We start from the raw sequence: 21,087 nt of genomic DNA on the forward strand, positions 1-21,087 counted from the left end.
CGTTTTCATTACCCAAAGTTCCCCTCATGCCCTGTGCAGTGAATCCCTCTTCCATCCCTGGCTGTGGTACCACTGGTCGTCCTCCTCTGCCTGCAGCTTCACCTTCTCTGGAGATTTCACTTGGGTAGAATCATACAATGATGATCCTCTGCATCTGGCTTCTTTCACTTACCATCAAGTTCCTGAGGCTCCTTTGAGATGTGTCCACTGACAGCTCATTCCTTCTTACTGGCAAGGAGCATTCCAGTCACTTGTGTGGATGGCCCACAGTTAGATGAACCTGCTGATGGACACTCGGGTGGTGGCTGATTGCTGACAGTTTTCCTCTTCTCCTTCCTGTCCTTCTTCCTCTTTTCGTCCTCCTTTTCTGTCTTGGTCTTCTTCATCGTCTTCTCTTGACTATTTTGAATGAAGTTGCCATGCACATTCTTGTACAACTTTTTGTGTGGAGGTATGCTCTCGTTTCCTGATGGTGAACACGTAGGAATGGAATTCCTGGGCTGCACGATGTCAGAGCTTACCCCTTTCAAAATGACTCCTGGTTGTCCTTCCCCTGTCACATGGTGAGGGGAGGCATTGGTGCAGATGAGAGGGTGAGCTGAGGGCAGGAGAGCCTGGGGGTAACTGGACCTCAGTCTTAAATCTGTCTTCAAGTAGCTTGGTGTCTTGGGCAAGTGGCTTTGCCTCCTCTGGGTGGGCCCCAGTTAACTCATCTGAGAAAGGGAAACAGCATCACAGCCCTCCCTCCCTGTCCCAGAGGGTGTTCTGTGGGTTCAAGGCAGTGGGCGAGGTCCGTCTCTGGTCACTCTAAGGGGCCAGTGCTCTGAGGACTCGAGCAGAGGCCATGTGCTTCTGTGAGACAGAAATGGCTCAGAGGCAAAGTCCTACCTTAGAGAGCTGCATTCTCTCTCAAGTCCATGTGGGTGGGCCCATAGCCAGTGCCTGCCTACCTTGAGAGGTTCCTTTTGGCCTTGAGTGGAGTGGCCAAGACCTATTGTGTTGTGGGTGTGTGGGGCCATCCATTGGCCATAAACACCTGAGCATATGACAGTATAAAGGAGGAGGAAAAAAATGCAAGAAGGCCAAGGGAAAAAGGATTTCCACCACGGTCCTACATGTATGTGGCTACTTACGTTGAAATGATGAAAATTAAGAAATCAGGACCTCTTAGAGTCCTGATGAAGGACTCTAAAAGGAGGCATAGGTGGATACACTGTGCCTCCTCGCTCAACCAAAAGAGAAACCACAACAAATTTAAAAACAAAATCCAACAAGAAGTGCCAGATAATCGAACTACACGGAAGTCCAACAACCAATGAGATAAAGAAGAAACATTCATCCAGACTGGTAGGAGGGGCAGAGACAGGCATCCGGGGTGGATGGAGAAGGCTCGTGGGAAGGCGGTGGCTGGTGGACCGTGCGTCCCCACGTTTGCGCACAGGTAAACCAGGAGGAACAACTGGGCAGTGAGAGAGACCACATAACCCAGGGCTTCAGTGTGGGGAAATAAAGCCTCAAACCTCTGACTGAAAACACCTGTGGGGGTTGAGGCAGCAGCAGGAGAAACTCCCAGATTCACAGAGAGTTCGTTGGAGAGACCCACAGGTTCCTAGGACATACACAAACCCACTCACCTGGGAATCAGCACCAGAAGGGCCCAATTTGCTTGTTGGTAGCGGGGGAAGTGACTGCAAAGTGGCAGAGAGCAGAGCAAATGCCATTGTTACATCTCGGACCCTCCCCCACAATGAGCATCACAGCACAGTGACATGGGTTGCCCCACCCCGGTGGACACCTAAGGCTCCTCCCCTCACTATGTAACAGGCAAGGAGAGATAAAAAAACAAAATGACCCAAATGAAAGAACAGATCAAAGCTCCAGAGATAATACAACTAAGCAATGAAGAGATAGCCAACCTATCAGATGCACAGTTCAAAACACTGGTCATCAGGATGCTCACAGAATTGGTTGAATATGGTCGCAAATTACAGGAAAAAGTGAAGACTGTGCAAAGTGAAATAAAGGAAAATGTACAGGGAACCAACAGTGACGGGAAGGAAACCAGGACTCAGATCAACAATGTGGACCAGAAGGAAGAAAGAGACATTCGACCAGAACAGAATGAAGAAACAAGAATTCAAAAAATTGAGGAGAGTCTTGGGAACCTCCAGGACAACTTTAAATGTTACAATATCTGAATCATACGGGTGCCAGAAGGAGAAAAGGAACGGCAGGAAATTGAAAACTTATTTGAACAAATATGAAGGAGAACTTCCCCAATCTGGCAAAGGAAATAGACTTTCAGGAAGTCCAGGAAGCTCAGACAGTCCCAAAGAAGTTGGACCCAAGGAAGCACACACCGAGGCACATCATAATTACATTATCCAAGGAGAAAATCTTAAAAGCAGCAAGACAAAAGGACACAGTTACCTACAAAGGAGTGCCCATAAGACTGTCAGCTGATTTCTCAAAAGAAACCTTGCAAGCAAGATGGGGCTAGAAAGAAGTATTTGAAGTCAGGAAAGGCAAGGACCTCCATCCAAGATTACTCTATTCATCAAAGCTATCATTTAGAATGGAAGGGCAGATAAAGTCCTTCCCAGATCAGGTCAAGTTAAAGGAGTCCATCATCACCAAGCCCTTATTATATGAAATGTTAAAGGGGCTTATCTAAGAAAAAGAAGGTATAAAACATGAACAGAAAACTGACAACAAATTCACAGTTATTAACAACCGAACCTAAAACAATGACAAAAATAAACTAGAACAACTACAAGGGGAACAGAATCACAGAAATGGAGATCACATGGAGGGTTATCAGCGGGGGAGACAGGAGGAAAAGGCACAGAGAATAAGTAGCATAAATGGTAGGTAGAAAATAGATGGAGAGGGGCGGGTAAGACCAGTATAAGGAATGCAGAAGCCAAAGAACTTGTGTGTATGACCCATGGACATGAACTAAAGGGGGGAATGAAGGTGGGAAGGGGTGTGCAGAGGGAAATCAAGGGGAGAAAATGGGACAACTGTAATATCATAATGAATAAAATATTTTTTATTAAAAAAAAGAAATCAGTTCCTCAGTTATACTAGCCTTGTTTCAAGTGTTCATAGCCACATGCAGTTAGTAGCTACCACACTGCAGAGCACAGATCTAGACGAGTCCCTTCACTGCAGAAAGTTCTATTGCAAAGCCTCATTGAGACCCCAACCTTCCCATTGGCAGGGTCAGTATTGATAGACCATGCCTGGTGCACTGGGGCAGGCCCCCAGAGGTCAGCTGGCTTGCAGAAAGGACACCTGCAGCGCTGGTGGGCAGAGATCTTCATGAGGGAGTGGCTGCACAGGCAGCCTGCAGGTGGCTGGTGGGGCTGGACCCTGAGGTGCATGGCCTGGCAAGGTGAGGGCTCTGAAAGGTAGAAGGGTGGGCTACAACCCTGGCTGGGAGAGGGCCCGAGGAGGGAGGGAATTTCAGTTCAGGGCAGGAAGGGGAAGGGCACCTGGCTCAACCAGGATGGAGGAGAAATAGAGGGGGATTGGGAAAGGTGGGAGCCCCAGCTTGGGAAGGAGGTGGTGACAACACCCTTGCACCAGCCTGTGCAGGGCCTTCTGCTCCCAGCCCCTGGGCTGCTCTGCTCTCTGTGCTGGGTTAGGAGCGGGCCCAGGCAGAGTGCCCAGGGGCCAGCCCCACCATCTAGGGCTTGGCTACCCCAGCCTCTGACATCCTGCCCACTCCTGACCTGGCTCCTCTTTCTCTCTTCCTTTGGCCTTCCCCGTTTCTCTGTCTGTCTCTGTCTGTCTGTCTGTCTCTCCCTTCCCCCAAGTAAATGCCCTGGAGGCCAGTCAGCTGGACCCCTTCCACACCTTGCCTGTTCTCTCTGCCTGTGGGCCCCTCAGTGTGCCTGCAGCGGTCGGAGTGGCGCTCACCTCACCTGCTGCTGAGAGGGCCTCCCAGGGCAGGGGTTTCAAAGGGAGTCACAGCAAGTGAGAGGCAGCCCAATGATCCCAACATCTGTTTGCCTGACCCAGAGTCTAAGGTCCTCACCAGCCCTGGGGCAGCTCCTAGCCCTGTTGGTAGTAGCAGCTGCTGTCTATGGCGCATCCTTCAATGCCCCTTCAGCCCGTTGGGAAGGGGCCCTGCGTGTGCAGCATCTGACCTAGAGGAATGCAGGCCTGCGCTGGTCTCATGCCCTAGTCTAAACCCTAACATGGAAACCTCCTTCTCTCCCAGTTTGGCTCCTTGGGGACCCTGAAACCAGAAGAAAGGTGAGGGATCCAGGAGAAATCTTAGGGGTCCAATGTCCTCAGGGGTCTGACCCTCCTCCACCCTCTAACGGGCCCCCGTGTGCAAGCCTAGCTTGATCAAGAGTCCACTGGGGCAATGTCTGGGATATGAAACCAGGTTGCACACAGGCCCATATCTCCTTCCTTCTCCCAAGGCTGAGTGCGCAAGCAGCAGCAACATCAGGCTGCCACCTTCCAAGGGGCCCTGTCCAAATGCCCAAGAGTCCCACAGGCCCACAGAGGCCAATGGCTACCCCAGGCCTCGTGACCACAGGGCCACTCATTCCACAGGAGACCTGGGACTAGAAATTTCCTACTGGCCTCTGGACACCTCTATCACTTGCCCATTATCTCCCCCAAGGGTGCTCTCTCCACCTCCCAGCACCAGCCATGCCAGCCTCCTGTCTCAGCGAGAGCACTGAACAGGGAGTCATGGGGTCAAATCAGAGGACACCTCCTGAGAGTATGGGAGCAAAGAGGAGGAGGTTGCCGTGTTGGGGTGCAGGTCAGAGGCAGCTGCACAGGTGGAAGGGCCTGTCAAGCAGAAGGACATAAAGCAGGAGGCTCCAAGGGTCCTGAGTGGTGGTGGGGGGAGGTGTGTGGCAGGTAGACACCTGGGGCGGGCCAGGCTGCAGGGGAGGGCAATGGGGAGGCACAAGAAGCCAGGCCCTGATACCAGCCTGCAGGGTGTGGGCTCCTGAAGATTGGTGGTGAAATGGCCAAATCAGAGTTTGGAGGAGCCCTGGACAGTGGTGTGGAAGCAGACTGCGGTCTGGGGTGAGCCTGGAGCCTGGAGGAGGTGGAGCCCGGAGGCTGTGGCTGCATTAGGAGGAGAGAAGATGGTGGTAGGAGCCAGGGTGGGGGCCCTGGCAGAGGTCTGAGGGGAGTGTCCCCAGGAGGAAGGAGCAGCAGGTGGGTGCTCCCCAACGTTTCAGCTAAGGGCTTATGCAGCAGGCACCAGCCACAACAGCAGGCCCAGCAGCCTGGACAGAGCTATTAGCCCTAAACTCAGATGCAGACCAGCTGTGGTCTGTCCATGATAACTGATGGCCTGAGAGAGGGTGTCCCCAGCCAGATATGAGACCTGGGGTGAGAAGCAGCCCTCGATGGCACTGGGCTAACCCTCCATGTTAAGGGAATAGTCCTGGGAGGAGACAGAGAAGGAGCTTCCAGGGAGGCAGGAGGGAAACCAGGAGAGGAGCCTCAGGAGAGGATGGGAAAGGGCCAATTTCATGAGGACAGAGGGGCCCCCAGCACCTGGGTGGATAAAGATGAGCCTTGAGAGTGGCCAATGGCTCCAGTGAGGGCCGGCCAGACTGCAGTGGCCTTGAGTGTGCCAGAGAGCAAAGAAGTGGGAGTGTAGCTGTGGACGGCCCTTCCTGGGCCTGGACTGGGGAGGGGCCAGGGCAACAGGCCACATCTGGTGGGGGCTGGGGACATTTTTAGATGGAAAGCAGTAGAGAAGAACCCAGGAGAGGGGACACATTGCCCCGAGCAGCTGAACTGACTTTGGGCTGGTCTAGAGCAGGATAAAGTGGCCTTGGGATCCTAAAGACTCCTTTGGGATTGGCTGGGTGGGAAAGGCTGCAGATGGAGGTGGTCACTGTTATTCACTCACCCAGCCTGACCTGAGGGCCTGCTGGGGGCCAGACAGGCCTGGAATGAAGACTTGATGGTGAGTTCACTACACCACGCTGATCCTAAGGCAGTGCCATTGGGCAAAAGGACACAGGACTGTGCCTGGCTCCCTTCCTCTCTTCTGGACATGTCAACTCTCTTGAGCAACCCCGCCTAAAACTTCCCTGAGGTGCCAAGAGAGCCAAGACATTGTCAGGAAGATGGAGAAACCATTTCTTCAGGTTGCACATGAGGCTGACCTCGCCCACTGTACAGAGAGCCCCCTGAGGCAACAGCAGAGCTGAGGCAAGCCCCAGTCCACACCTGGCAGGTGGCCAGTGATGGGGCAGTTCAGGAAGGCTCCTGGTGGCACCTTTGCAACAGGCCCAGGCATAAAGGAGGGTCCTTCAGGCAGGGAGGGACCAGATTGGGGACCATGGAGACCCAGAAGGACAGCCTTCCCTGGCGGCGCTGGTCACTGTTGCTACTGCTGCTGGTCCTGGTGGTGCCTCCAGCCACTGCACAGGTCCTCAGCTATAATGAGGCCGTGCTCCGTGCCATAGAGGACCTCAACCAGCGTTCCTCGGAAGCTAGTCTCTACCGCCTCCTGGGGCTGGACCAGCAGCCACCTGATGGAGTGAGTTGGGGAGGGTGCCTGGGAGGGAGGCTCTGGGCCAGCCAGGTGGGCCACACTGCCACTGCCTTTGCTCTCGCAGGACATTAGAATCTATACTGTGCAAAGACATGCCCCTTCCACACCCCCATTCAGGCTTCAGGGACTCCTGTGAGTTCCACGAACAAGAATGGGGTCACTGGGTCTGGGATGTGACTTCCCTGCATCAAGTTTCCTCTGGTCTTGCTTGTCTCCCACACAGGGATGCCCCTGTTCAGCCCTGGGCTGCCAGTGACAATGTCTTTCCTCCAGGAGGCCCCTGGTTTCTCTTGGTGCCCAGAGCTTGTCTGAGGTCTGCTGCTGTGATCTGTATGCTCGGCGAGGGCAGGAGTGGACTCTGTCCTGCTCAGCTCTGTCCCCCAGCACCCAACCTGGTGCCAGGGACACAGTTGGGGTTGCTGAAACCCTCTTATTTTAATGGGGATTCAGGGTGACAGATCAGAGAAGACAGGCTGCTGCCCAATCCTGGTCTCCCCACTCTCTCTTCTGGCCAGGATGAAAACCCAAACACCCCGAAGCCTGTGAGCTTCACAGTGAAGGAGACCGTGTGCCCCAGGACGACGCAGCTGCCACCAGAGCAGTGTGAATTCAAGGAGAATGGGGTGAGGCTGGGGCTTGGGGGCCCAGGGTGCCACCCAAGATGCTGAGCAATAGGCATCTGGAGAACAATTCCACACACTTTAACCCTCCTGGGGTGAGCCAGGAGGGTTAAAGCACAGAGATTCCAGTTTGACCTCAAGCCTGTTCTTTTCAGCTGGTGAAACAGTGTATGGGGACAGTCACCCTGGACCAAGCTAATGGCTCCTTTGACATCGACTGTGCAGAAGTGAGTGGCCCCTTCTGAGTTGTAGGGGCCCATGGGTGGTGGAGCATGGAACATCTCATCTGGGGTGGGACCAGGCTATTTATATTTACAAGACTTCCTGTAGCCCTGGCTGGTTTGGCTCAGTGGATTGATGGCTGGACTGGGAAGCAAAGGGTTGCTAGTTGGATTCCCAGTCAGGGACCTGGCTTGCAGGGCCAGTCCCCTGTTAGGGGCCTGTGAGACGCAACTGAAGGATGTGTCTCTCACACCTTGATGTTTCTCTCCTTCTCTTTCTCCTTCCCTTCTCTCTAAAGTAAATAAATAAAATCCTTTTTTTTTTTTTTTTTTAACACAAGGAGACCTTCCTGTAGAAGGATCCTGATGAACTTATGTAGAGATGACTTTTCAGCCCAAGACCCACTCAGCATTGCTGGGATGGGGTGTGTGACCTTGGGAAGCCACTAGCCATCTCTGGGCCTCAGCTTCCTCTTCTGTTTATGGGTGTAGGCATTCAACCACATGATCTGAAATGAAGGTCGCTGCCAGAGGGTGAATTAGGGCCGCAAGGCTCCTGGGTGGCCCAAGAATGGGGTGTCTAGGTGGAAGGGGTCCTGAACCTAGGTCTAGCCCCCACAAAGAGAATGTTTCTTTCTCCTGCACAGATTCAGGATGTCGGACTGGGCCGCAGGTTGAAGAGACTTGGCAGGAAGATCGGCGAAACGATTAGGAGAATTGGCCCATATGTGCCGATTTTTTTGCCCAGGGGCTAAGGGTCTGTTTTGCCCTGGTTCCAACTTCCGGATTGAAAAATAAATTCTTGTGAAAGCAACTTTCTCCAGGCTTCAGTTTCACTTGACTTGCCTTCCCCCACTTACACCACCTACTCTGGGAGGCCGTGCGTACACATGTGTGGGCCTAACACAGGCATGGGCTGGGGCACCTTTTCCATACAGGAGGACATGGGGGGAGGCATCAGGGCCCAGGGGTCCAGGACAGTGTTTCCATTCTCAGGGTTGTCCCCCACGGCCTCCCATCCCTCCCGCCATCCTCGCTGAGTACCTAGTAGAGACTTAAGGAGATCTACTCCATGTGCAGCACTGCTGGGGTGCTGCTGAGCTGGCCCTGCTCACACGGAGGTGTGGAGGTGACCGTGGAGGGGGCGCCAGGCATTTGTTAAACACTCCCAGGGACGCAGTTCAGTCTCATGGCTGGCTGGGTTCTAAGGTCAGCAGGGTTCCAATGCCCATAAAGTTCCAATTCCTCTTGAAAATCGTAACTCTGCAAAAGCCCTCCACATGGTGGGGTAGCCCTCTCCAGGCACTCGGGGCAATCAGGTCTTTGGCGGGGGGCTGAGGAACCAGACCCCTGGAGATAAAGGTCTGCATTTCCCTGGTAGGTGAGCAACTCAGACCTGTAAGTGCCGGTTCTGGGTGGAGGAATTCCCATATGGTTGGTGAAGGGTGGGTATAAGACTGAGATATGGCCTCAGTCTCCCTGTAGTGGAATGAGTTTTCTCTCCACTAATGCGCTTATATGGAGTCGCATAGAGATGGTGGCTGAGGCAGATGGCCTGGCTCTGTGACATGCTGCACTCCAGGGAGATCATGTGCTGGCCCAGGCACGACCAGGGGAGGGCAGCCTCGGACAACCTTTATACCCCTTCTTACATCCGCTGGTCCACATTATTCTTGTTTTTTTAACATTGATCGATTGATTGAGAGAAGGCAAGGTAGGGAGAGAGAGAGGGAGAGAAACATGCATGTGAGAGAGACATTGATTGGTTGTCTCTCATATGTGCCCCACCTGGGACCAAACCCGCAACCAAGTCTCATGCACTGAGGGGGATTGATACAGTGACCCTTCGCCTTGTGGTGTGAAGCCCAACCAACTGAACCAAACCAGCCAGGGCTTGTCCACTCTTGGTCTCTGTTTCACCCCTCAGGAAATGGGAGGAATGACCTTGATCAGCCTACCTCCCAGGGGCCTTAACAAGACACGGCAGAGCAGGACATGTGAATACTTTTCGGAAGGTTGAAACAAAGCGTACTGGAGAGACGTGCAGGGCAGCCGGTCCTTGCTGACCTCACCCCAGCCCTGTGATAGGTAGCGCTGTGCGGAGTGTGCGGCAGCCCTCCCCTACACTACTGCCAGTCAGTGCCCAGCGCCTGGCAGCCTGAGAGGCGGCTGCCCCGCAGGTGGAGGGGATGAGGCCTCAGTGAGGTCAGAGGCAGAGGAAGGAGAATGGAAGCCCTGGGACAACAGGGAGCCACAGTAGGTTCTGGAGAAGGGGGAAGGTTTCATTCCAAAGGGCCAAGTTTTCCTGTGAGATTTCTGGGGGTCCTGTCTGTGGAATCAGAGGTCCTGGATAGCAGCTGAGCCCTCCTCATAGCTTGCACCTGGGTGCTGTGTCCCACACAGAATGTACCCAGAGGAGTGGGAACACTATGTGCTGGGCATGGCATGGGCTGTCCCAGTCACTGTCAATCTCCGGGCCTCTAGAAGGTGCAATTGTTCCTGGGTTTCCTTCCCATCCTGGTTGAGTTAGAGGCCCTTGCACAAGCCAGCTGGTAGCTGGTTGACACATGCCCACATTAGGCAAGATGCTGTGTGTGTGTGTGTGTGTGTGTGTCTGTGGTGGTAGGAGACACAGGGGGAAGGGGTCTCAGTTGCCAGGACTTAAGTTTTGAGCCCTGAGCAATGCCTGCCTTAGATGGATTTGGGGTTGGACCCATTTCAATCCTTTGAGCCAAAACTCCTGACTCCAGGGCATGCCCAGGCCCTTTGGGATGCCGGTGTGTTCTGTGAAGGAAGGCAAATCCGAGAAGTGCCCACTTAATCCAGTGAACCCCACACTGAGCAAACAGAAACAGACAGATGTCCTGGGCCCATGTGGGTGTCTGCTGAGCATGGCCTGGGCCTCCCTTCCCGGGGCACACTCAGCACACCCCCAGTGGCTGGGAGGCGGAAGCCACAGGGCTCCTCCTTTCCCCACCCTCACACCATTTTGCATCTTCAGGCGTCCCCTGACCCAGCTCCAGTAAGCTTGGGCTCTGCTGTCACAGAGTTGGGGACAGGGAACCACACTCCTTCCTGGAAAAATATGCCCACCTGTTGCCACTGCTTGCCTCCTCATCTACAACTTTGAAAACACAGGTATAAATTACCTACCATAAAATTCACTGTTTTCAGAGTAATTATGTGAGTTTGACAAATGTATACAACCGTGTAACCTCCACCACAATCAAGATGTAGAACGTTTTCATTACCCAAAGTTCCCCTCATGCCCTGTGCAGTGAATCCCTCTTCCATCCCTGGCTGTGGTACCACTGGTCGTCCTCCTCTGCCTGCAGCTTCACCTTCTCTGGAGATTTCACTTGGGTAGAATCATACAATGATGATCCTCTGCATCTGGCTTCTTTCACTTACCATCACGTTCCTGAGGCTCCTTTGAGATGTGTCCACTGACAGCTCATTCCTTCTTACTGGCAAGGAGCATTCCAGTCACTTGTGTGGATGGCCCACAGTTAGATGAACCTGCTGATGGACACTCGGGTGGTGGCTGATTGCTGACAGTTTTCCTCTTCTCCTTCCTGTCCTTCTTCCTCTTTTCGTCCTCCTTTTCTGTCTTGATCTTCTTCATTGTCTTCTCTTGACTATTTTGAATGAAGTTGCCATGCACATTCTTGTACAACTTTTTGTGTGGAGGTATGCTCTCGTTTCCTGATGGTGAACACGTAGGAATGGAATTCCTGGGCTGCATGATGTCAGAGCTTACCCCTTTCAAAATGACTCCTGGTTGTCCTTCCCCTGTCACATGGTGAGGGGAGGCATTGGTGCAGATGAGAGGGTGAGCTGAGGGCAGGAGAGCCTGGGGGTAACTGGACCTCAGTCTTAAATCTGTCTTCAAGTAGCTTGGTGTCTTGGGCAAGTGGCTTTGCCTCCTCTGGGTGGGCCCCGGTTAACTCATCTGAGAAAGGGAAACAGCATCATAGCCCTCCCTCCCTGTCCCAGAGGGTGTTCTGTGGGTTCAAGGCAGTGGGCGAGGTCCGTCTCTGGTCACTCTAAGGGGCCAGTGCTCTGAGGACTCGAGCAGAGGCCATGTGCTTCTGTGAGACAGAAATGGCCCAGAGGCAAAGTCCTACCTTAGAGAGCTGCATTCTCTCTCAAGTCCATGTGGGTGGGCCCATAGCCAGTGCCTGCCTACCTTGAGAGGTTCCTTTTGGCCTTGAGTGGAGTGGCCAAGACCTATTGTGTTGTGGGTGTGTGGGGCCATCCATTGGCCATAAACACCTGAGCATATGACAGTATAAGGGAGGAGGAAAAAAATGCAAGAAGGCCAAGGGAAAAAGGATTTCCACCACGGTCCTACATGTATGTGGCTACTTACGTTGAAATGATGAAAATTAAGAAATTAGGACCTCTTAGAGTCCTGATGAAGGACTCTAAAAGGAGGCATAGGTGGATACACTGTGCCTCCTCGCTCAACCAAAAGAGAAACCACAACAAATTTAAAAACAAAATCCAACAAGAAGTGCCAGATAATCGAACTACACGGAAGTCCAACAACCAACGAGATAAAGAAGAAACATTCATCCAGACTGGTAGGAGGGGCAGAGACAGGCATCCGGGGTGGATGGAGAAGGCTCGTGGGAAGGCGGTGGCAGGTGGACCGTGCGTCCCCACGTTTGTGCACAGTAAACCAGGAGGAACAACTGGGCAGTGAGAGAGACCACATAACCCAGGGCTTCAGTGTGGGGAAATAAAGCCTCAAACCTCTGACTGAAAACACCTGTGAGGGTTGAGGCAGCAGCAGGGGAAACTCCCAGCTTCACAGGAGAGTCCGTTGGAGAGACCCACAGGTTCCTAGGACATACACAAACCCACTCACCTGGGAATCAGCACCAGAAGGGCCCAATTTGCTTGTGGGTCGTGGGGGGATGTGACTGCAAACTGGCAGAGAGCAGAGATAGCTCTTGGACCCCTCCCCCACATGCAGCATCACAGCACAGTGAAGTGGGTTGCACAGCCCTAGTGGACTCCTAAGGCTCCACCCCTCACTATGTAACAGGCAAGGAGAGATAAAAAAACAAAATGACCCAAATGAAAGAACAGATCAAAGCTCCAGAGATAATACAACTAAGCAATGAAGAGATAGCCAACCTATCAGATGCACAGTTCAAAACACTGGTCATCAGGATGCTCACAGAATTGGTTGAATATGGTCGTAAATTACAGGAAAAAGTGAAAACTGTGCAAAGTGAAGTAAAGGAAAATGTACAGGGAACCAACAGTGACGGGAAGGAAACCAGGACTCAAATCAACAATGTGGACCAGAAGGAAGAAAGAGACATTCGACCAGAACAGAATGAAGAAACAAGAATTCAAAAAATTGAGGAGAGTCTTGGGAACCTCCAGGACAACTTTAAATGTTACAGTATCTGAATCATACGGGTGCCAGAAGGAGAAAAGGAACGGCAGGAAATTGAAAACTTATTTGAACAAATATGAAGGAGAACTTCCCCAATCTGGCAAAGGAAATAGACTTTCAGGAAGTCCAGGAAGCTCAGACAGTCCCAAAGAAGTTGGACCCAAGGAAGCACACACCGAGGCACATCATAATTACATTATCCAAGGAGAAAATCTTAAAAGCAGCAAGACAAAAGGACACAGTTACCTACAAAAGAGTGCCCATAAGACTGTCAGCTGATTTCTCAAAAGAAACCTTGCGAGCAAGATGGGGCTGGAAAGAAGTATTTGAAGTCAGGAAAGGCAAGGACCTACATCCAAGATTACTCTATTCATCAAAGCTATCATTTAGAATGGAAGGGCAGATAAAGTCCTTCCCAGATCAGGTCAAGTTAAAGGAGTCCATCATCACCAAGCCCTTATTATATGAAATGTTAAAGGGGCTTATCTAAGAAAAAGAAGGTATAAAACATGAACAGAAAACTGACAACAAATTCACAGTTATTAACAACCGAACCTAAAACAATGACAAAAATAAACTAGAACAACTACAAGGGGAACAGAATCACAGAAATGGAGATCACATGGAGGGTTATCAGCGGGGGAGACAGGAGGAAAAGGCACAGAGAATAAGTAGCATAAATGGTAGGTAGAAAATAGATGGAGAGGGGCGGGTAAGACCAGTATAAGGAATGCAGAAGCCAAAGAACTTGTGTGTATGACCCATGGACATGAACTAAAGGGGGGAATGCAGGTGGGAGGGGGTGTGCAGAGGGAAATCAAGGGGAGAAAATGGGACAACTGTAATATCATAATGAATAAAATATTTTTTATTAAAAAAAAGAAATCAGTTCCTCAGTTATACTAGCCTTGTTTCAAGTGTTCATAGCCACATGCAGTTAGTAGCTACCACACTGCAGAGCACAGATCTAGACGAGTCCCTTCACTGCAGAAAGTTCTATTGCAAAGCCTCATTGAGACCCCAACCTTCCCATTGGCAGGGTCAGTATTGATAGACCATGCCTGGTGCACTGGGGCAGGCCCCCAGAGGTCAGCTGGCTTGCAGAAAGGACACCTGCAGCGCTGGTGGGCAGAGATCTTCATGAGGGAGTGGCTGCACAGGCAGCCTGCAGGTGGCTGGTGAGGCTGGACCCTGAGGTGCATGGCCTGGCAAGGTGAGGGCTCTGAAAGATAGAAGGATGGGCTACAACCCTGGCTGGGAGAGGGCCCGAGGAGGGAGGGAATTTCAGTTCAGGGCAGGAAGGGGAAGGGCACCTGGCTCAACCAGGATGGAGGAGAAATAGAGGGGGATTGGGAAAGGTGGGAGCCCCAGCTTGGGAAGGAGGTGGTGACAACACCCTTGCACCAGCCTGTGCAGGGCCTTCTGCTCCCAGCCCCTGGGCTGCTCTGCTCTCTGTGCTGGGTTAGGAGCGGGCCCAGGCAGAGTGCCCAGGGGCCAGCCCCACCATCTAGGGCTTGGCTACCCCAGCCTCTGACATCCTGCCCACTCCTGACCTGGCTCCTCTTTCTCTCTTCCTTTGGCCTTCCCCGTTTCTCTGTCTGTCTCTGTCTGTCTGTCTGTCTCTCCCTTCCCCCAAGTAAATGCCCTGGAGGCCAGTCAGCTGGACCCCTTCCACACCTTGCCTGTTCTCTCTGCCTGTGGGCCCCTCAGTGTGCCTGCAGCGGTCGGAGTGGCGCTCACCTCACCTGCTGCTGAGAGGGCCTCCCAGGGCAGGGGTTTCAAAGGGAGTCACAGCAAGTGAGAGGCAGCCCAATGACCCCAACATCTGTTTGCCTGACCCAGAGTCTAAGGTCCTCACCAGCCCTGGGGCAGCTCCTAGCCCCTCTGGTAGTAGCAGCTGCTGTCTATGGTGCATTCTTCAATGCCCCCTCAGCCCGTTGGGAAGGGGCCCTGCGTGTGCAGCATCTGACCTAGAGGAATGCAGGCCTGGGCTGGTCTCATGCCCTAGTCTAAACCCTAACATGGAAACCTCCTTCTCTCCCAGTTTGGCTCCTTGGGGACCCTGAAACCAGAAGAAAGGTGAGGGATCCAGGAGAAATCTTAGGGGTCCAATGTCCTCAGGGGTCTGACCCTCCTCCACCCTCTAATGGGCCCCCGTGTGCAAGCCTAGCTTGATCAAGAGTCCACTGGGGCAATGTCTGGGATATGAAACCAGGTTGCACACAGGCCCATATCTCCTTCCTTCTCCCAAGGCTGAGTGCGCAAGCAGCAGCAACATCAGGCTGCCACCTTCCAAGGGGCCCTGTCCAAATGCCCAAGAGTCCCACAGGCCCACAGAGGCCAATGGCTACCCCAGGCCTCGTGACCACAGGGCCACTCATTCCACAGGAGACCTGGGACTAGAAATTTCCTACTGGTCTCTGGACACCTCTATCACTTGCCCATTATCTCCCCCAAGGGTGCTCTCTCCACCTCCCAGCACCAGCCATGCCAGCCTCCTGTCTCAGCGAGAGCACTGAACAGGGAGTCATGGGGTCAAATCAGAGGACACCTCCTGAGAGTATGGGAGCAAAGAGGAGGAGGTTGCCGTGTTGGGGTGCAGGTCAGAGGCAGCTGCACAGGTGGAAGGGCCTGTCAAGCAGAAGGACATAAAGCAGGAGGCTCCAAGGGTCCTGAGTGGTGGTGGGGGGAGGTGTGTGGCAGGTAGACACCTGGGGCGGGCCAGGCTGCAGGGGAGGGCAATGGGGAGGCACAAGAAGCCAGGCCCTGATACCAGCCTGCAGGGTGTGGGCTCCTGAAGATTGGTGGTGAAATGGCCAAATCAGAGTTTGGAGGAGCCCTGGACAGTGGTGTGGAAGCAGACTGCGGTCTGGGGTGAGCCTGGAGCCTGGAGGAGGTGGAGCCCGGAGGCTGTGGCTGCATTAGGAGGAGAGAAGATGGTGGTAGGAGCCAGGGTGGGGGCCCTGGCAGAGGTCTGAGGGGAGTGTCCCCAGGAGGAAGGAGCAGCAGGTGGGTGCTCCCCAACGTTTCAGCTAAGGGCTTATGCAGCAGGCACCAGCCACAACAGCAGGCCCAGCAGCCTGGACAGAGCTATTAGCCCTAAACTCAGATGCAGACCAGCTGTGGTCTGTCCATGATAACTGATGGCCTGAGAGAGGGTGTCCCCAGCCAGATATGAGACCTGGGATGAGAAGCAGCCCTAGATGGCACTGGGCAAGCCCTCCATGTTAAGGGAATAGTCCTGGGAGGAGACAGAGAAGGAGCTTCCAGGGAGGCAGGAGGGAAACCAGGAGAGGAGCCTCAGGAGAGGATGGGAAAGGGCCAATTTCATGAGGACAGAGGGGCCCCCAGCACCTGGGTGGATAAAGATGAGCCTTGAGAGTGGCCAATGGCTCCAGTGAGGGCCGGCCAGACTGCAGTGGCCTTGAGTGTGCCAGAGAGCAAAGAAGTGGGAGTGTAGCTGTGGACGGCCCTTCCTGGGCCTGGACTGGGGAGGGGCCAGGGCAACAGGCCACATCTGGTGGGGGCTGGGGACATTTTTAGATGGAAAGCAGTAGAGAAGAACCCAGGAGAGGGGACACATTGCCCCGAGCAGCTGAACTGACTTTGGGCTGGTCTAGAGCAGGATAAAGTGGCCTTGGGATCCTAAAGACTCCTTTGGGATTGGCTGGGTGGGAAAGGCTGCAGATGGAGGTGGTCACTGTTATTCACTCACCCAGCCTGACCTGAGGGCCTGCTGGGGGCCAGACAGTCCTGGAATGAAGACTTGATGGTGAGTTCACTATACCACGCTGATCCTAAGGCAGTGCCATTGGGCAGAAGGACACAGGACTGTGCCTGGCTCCCTTCCTCTCTTCTGGACATGTCAACTCTCTTGAGCAACCCCGGCTGAAACTTCCCCGAGGCGCCCAGGAGAGGCCAAGACATTGTCAGGAAGATGCAGAAACCATTTCTTCAGATTGCACATGAGGCTGACCAAGCCCACTGTACAGAGAGTCCCCTGAGGCAACAGCAGAGCTGAGACAAGCCCCAGCCCACACCTGGCAGGTGGCCAGTGATGGGGCAGTTCAGGAAGGCTCCTGGTGGCACCTTTGCAACAGGCCCAGGCATAAAGGAGGGTCCCTCAGGCAGGGAGGCACCAGATTGGGGACCATGTGGACCCAGAGGGATAGCCTTCCCTGGTGGCGCCTGTCACTGTTGCTACTGCTGGTCCTGGTGGTGCCTCCAGCCACTGCCCAGGTCCTCAGCTATAATGAGGCCGTGCTCCGTGCTGTGGAGGTCTTCAACCAGCGTTCCTCAGAAGCTAGTCTCTACCGCCTCCTGGGGCTGGACCAGCAGCCACCTGATGAGGTGAGTTGGGGAGGGTGCTTGGGAGGGAGGCTCTGGGCCAGCCAGGTGGGTCACACTGCCAGTGCCTTTGCTCTCGCAGTACCTGGGGTCAGGGAGTCACTCCTCCCTTTCAGTGGGACCCCACCTCCTCCAGGAGAACTTCCTGAGCTGTGTCCACTCTCGGATGACAGCTTCTTCCCTTAGAATCTGTACTGTGCAAAGAGGTACCCCTTCCACACCCCATTTAGGCTTCAGTGACTCCTGGGAGTTCTACGAACAAGAATGGGGTCACTGGGTCTGGGATGTGACTTCCCTGCATCAAGTTTCCTCTGGTCTTGCTTGTCTCCCACACAGGGATGCCCCTGTTCAGCCCTGGGGTGCCAGTGACAATGTCTTTCCTCCAGGAGGCCCCTGGTTTCTCTTGGTGCCCAGAGCTTGTCTGAGGTCTGCTGCTGTGATCTGTATGCTCGGCGAGGGCAGGAGTGGGCTCTGCCTTGCTCAGCTCTGTCCCCCAGCACCCAACCTGGTGCCAGGGACACAGTCGGGGCTGCTGAAACCCTCTTATCTGGATGGGGATTCAGGGTGACAGATCAGAGAAGACAGGCTGCTGCCCAATCCTGGTCTCCCCACTCTCTCTTCTGGCCAGGATGAAAACCCAAACACCCCGAAGCCTGTGAGCTTCACAGTGAAGGAGACCGTGTGCCCCAGGACGACGCAGCTGCCACCAGAGCAGTGTGAATTCAAGGAGAATGGGGTGAGGCTGGGGCTTGGGGGCCCAGGGTGCCACCCAAGATGCTGAGCAATAGGCATCTGGAGAACAATTCCACACACTTTAACCCTCCTGGGGTGAGCCAGGAGGGTTAAAGCACAGAGATTCCAGTTTGACCTCAAGCCTGTTCTTTTCAGCTGGTGAAACAGTGTTTCGGGACAGTCACCCTGGCCCAGGTCAATGGCTCCTTTGACATCAACTGTGCGGATGTGAGTGGCCCCTTCTGAGTTGTAGGGGCCCATGGGTGGTGGAGCATGGAACATCTCATCTGGGGTGGGACCAGGCTATTTATATTTACAAGACTTCCTGTAGCCCTGGCTGGTTTGGCTCAGTGGATTGATGGCTGGACTGGGAAGCAAAGGGTTGCTAGTTGGATTCCCAGTCAGGGACCTGGCTTGCAGGGCCAGTCCCCTGTTAGGGGCCTGTGAGACGCAACTGAAGGATGTGTCTCTCACACCTTGATGTTTCTCTCCTTCTCTTTCTCCTTCCCTTCTCTCTAAAGTAAATAAATAAAATCCTTTTTTTTTTTTTTTAACACAAGGGGACCTTCCTGTAGAAGGATCCTGATGAACTTATGTAGAGATGACTTTTCAGCCCAAGACCCACTCAGCATTGCTGGGATGGGGTGTGTGACCTTGGGAAGCCACTAGCCATCTCTGGGCCTCAGCTTCCTCTTCTGTTTATGGGTGTAGGCATTCAACCACATGATCTGAAATGAAGGTCGCTGCCAGAGGGTGAACTAGGGCCGCAAGGCTCCTGGGTGGCCCAAGAATGGGGTGTCTAGGTGGAAGGGGTCCTGAACTTAGGTCTAGCCCCCACAAAGAGACTGTTTCTTTCTCCTGCACAGATTCAGGATGTCCGAGTACCCGGCTGGTTGCGGAAGACGGGCAGGGCCATTGGCAACGCGATTAGGATAGTTGGCCCTATTTTGCCGATTTTTTTTCCCAGGGGCTAAAGGTCTGTTTTGCCCTGGTTCCAACTTCCGGATTGAAAAATAAATTCTTGTGAAAGCAACTTTCTCCAGGCTTCAGTTTCACTTGACTTGCCTTCCCCCACTTACACCACCTACTCTGGGAGGCCGTGTGTACACATGTGTGGGCCTAACACAGGCATGGGCTGGGGCACCTTTTCCATACAGGAGGACATGGGGGGAGGCATCAGGGCCCAGGGGTCCAGGACAGTGTTTCCATTCTCAGGGTTGTCCCCCACGGCCTCCCATCCCTCCCGCCATCCTCGCTGAGTACCTAGTAGGGACTTAAGGAGATCTACTCCATGTGCAGCACTGCTGGGGTGCTGCTGAGCTGGCCCTGCTCACACGGAGGTGTGGAGGTGACCGTGGAGGGGGCGCCAGGCATTTGTTAAACACTCCCAGGGACGCAGTTCAGTCTCATGGCTGGCTGGGTTCTAAGGTCAGCAGGGTTCCAATGCCCATAAAGTTCCAATTCCTCTTGAAAATCGTAACTCTGCAAAAGCCCTCCACATGGTGGGGTAGCCCTCTCCAGGCACTCGGGGCAATCAGGTCTTTGGCAGGGGGCTGAGGAACCAGACCCCTGGAGATAAAGGTCTGTGTTTCCCTGGTAGGTGAACATCTGTGACCTGTAAGTGCCGGTTCTGGGTGGGGGGATTCCCATATGGTTGGTGAAGGGTGGGTATAAGACTGAGATATGGCCTCAGGTCTTGCTGTAGTGGAATGAGTTTTCTCCCCACTAATGCGCTTATATGGAGTGGCATAGAGTTGGTGGCTGAGCCAGAAGGCCTGGCTCTGTGACATGCTGCACTCCAGGGAGAGCATGTGCTGTCCCAGGCACGACCAGCAGAAGGCAGCCTCGGACAACCTTTATACCACATGTGCCCCAACCTGAACTGGACCTACAATCCATGCATTTGCCCTGACCAGGAATGGAACCTATGAAAGCATCACCCAACCAACTGAGCCATAGCAGGAAGGCTGCTGGACCACATTCCTACTTTGTCTCTGGCTGCACCCACAACAGTTCCTTATTCCATTTTTCTTGGCTCCTCTCAGGAGCTTCTCTGCTGGTATGTAGTAGGAAGCCTTCCTGGCAATTTGCAAATTTGGACCCCAGAGGCATTCTCTCTCCCTGGTGTATGCTTGACAATGGATGATGGAAACCATTAGGCCAATACCCATTCTTCTGGCTTCTATTGGGAGGCAGAGGACCTCCAGCTAAACTGGGGCCAGTTGTCTACAGGGCTGAACAGCTCTCTCTCTTCCTTGTTTTACTCTCCCAGTCCCTTCACTCTCTTATTCTGAGGTCCTAGTCCCTCCTGCGTCTCAGAAATTTTATATGAGTGATTAAAAGTATATAATTATACTTATATTATATACAAAGTATATTTATTGTAAACCAATCCCTCCCTACTGACTCCACTTCCTTAACATATAAGCATGTTCCAATGATTACTATTCTAAAAACAAAAACAAAACAGCTCTGCTAATTCTATTTTATCTGCATCTACTGTATCTCTTCTTTAAGAGACTTGGAAATCCCCATGTACCCAGTCTTCCCTCTCATCCCACACAGCCCTCCACCCCTGCGGCCTTGCTTCTGTCCCCACACTCAGTGGACAATATGCTGACACCACCAATCATCTTACTTTTTTAAAATTCCCTTTTCCCTTAGTCTTTATCTTTCTTGCAGCCACAGCAGAATTTGATTCCTGTTTTCTTATTCAGTCCCTTCCCCTGGACTCTTCCCTACTGTTTTTCAGAGTCTACAATTGCCATCAGCTTTTTGTGATACTTCACAACTACCTCCTAGTCCTCTCCCTCTTCCCTGTTATCAACACATCCATTCCCTTCACTTAAATCTTTAGTCATTTTACTCAGTGTCCAAGGATGTCCTCTCTACAATGGCCACATAGGTAGGGACTGAGGGGTACATGGAGCTACCAACATTCAGAGGGACAAAGTTTTAAGGACAAGATAGGAGAGATGGAGGGATACCAATGGAATAATGACTTCTGAGTACCCATTTGAGGCTGGCTTTGTATAGATGTCAAGTTGATTTATGTAGAAACAATAAAGAAACATTTTACCAATTTTAAAACTATGATTGTGTTCTTTGTGGTAAGGTGATGGATTGCACCACCTATCATACCAACATAAAAGCAGGGTATTTGGGAGAACCAAGATGGCGGCGTAGGTAGACACACTGCACCTC

At 53.0% G+C, this 21,087-nt stretch overlaps 2 protein-coding genes across 2 annotated transcripts; both read left to right on the forward strand.

Annotated features, from left to right (window-relative positions):
• Positions 1 to 6,322: 6,322 nt before the first annotated feature.
• Positions 6,323 to 8,205, forward strand: LOC128781536 (cathelicidin-6). The gene is made up of 4 exons (XM_053930291.2): positions 6,323 to 6,535; positions 7,066 to 7,173; positions 7,326 to 7,397; positions 8,039 to 8,205. The coding sequence occupies exons 1-4, from the start codon at positions 6,335 to 6,337 to the stop codon at positions 8,144 to 8,146; spliced, it is 489 nt and encodes a 162-aa protein (XP_053786266.1). The 5' UTR covers positions 6,323 to 6,334; the 3' UTR covers positions 8,147 to 8,205.
• An 8,681-nt stretch (positions 8,206 to 16,886) lies between these two features.
• Positions 16,887 to 18,889, forward strand: LOC128781543 (cathelicidin-5). Its single transcript, XM_053930377.2, has 4 exons — positions 16,887 to 17,154; positions 17,780 to 17,887; positions 18,040 to 18,111; positions 18,750 to 18,889. The coding sequence occupies exons 1-4, from the start codon at positions 16,957 to 16,959 to the stop codon at positions 18,855 to 18,857; spliced, it is 486 nt and encodes a 161-aa protein (XP_053786352.1). The 5' UTR covers positions 16,887 to 16,956; the 3' UTR covers positions 18,858 to 18,889.
• The last annotated feature ends 2,198 nt before the right edge of the window (positions 18,890 to 21,087 follow it).

This window comes from Desmodus rotundus, chromosome 8 (assembly GCF_022682495.2).
Source record: "Desmodus rotundus isolate HL8 chromosome 8, HLdesRot8A.1, whole genome shotgun sequence".
NCBI lineage: Eukaryota > Metazoa > Chordata > Mammalia > Chiroptera > Phyllostomidae > Desmodus > Desmodus rotundus.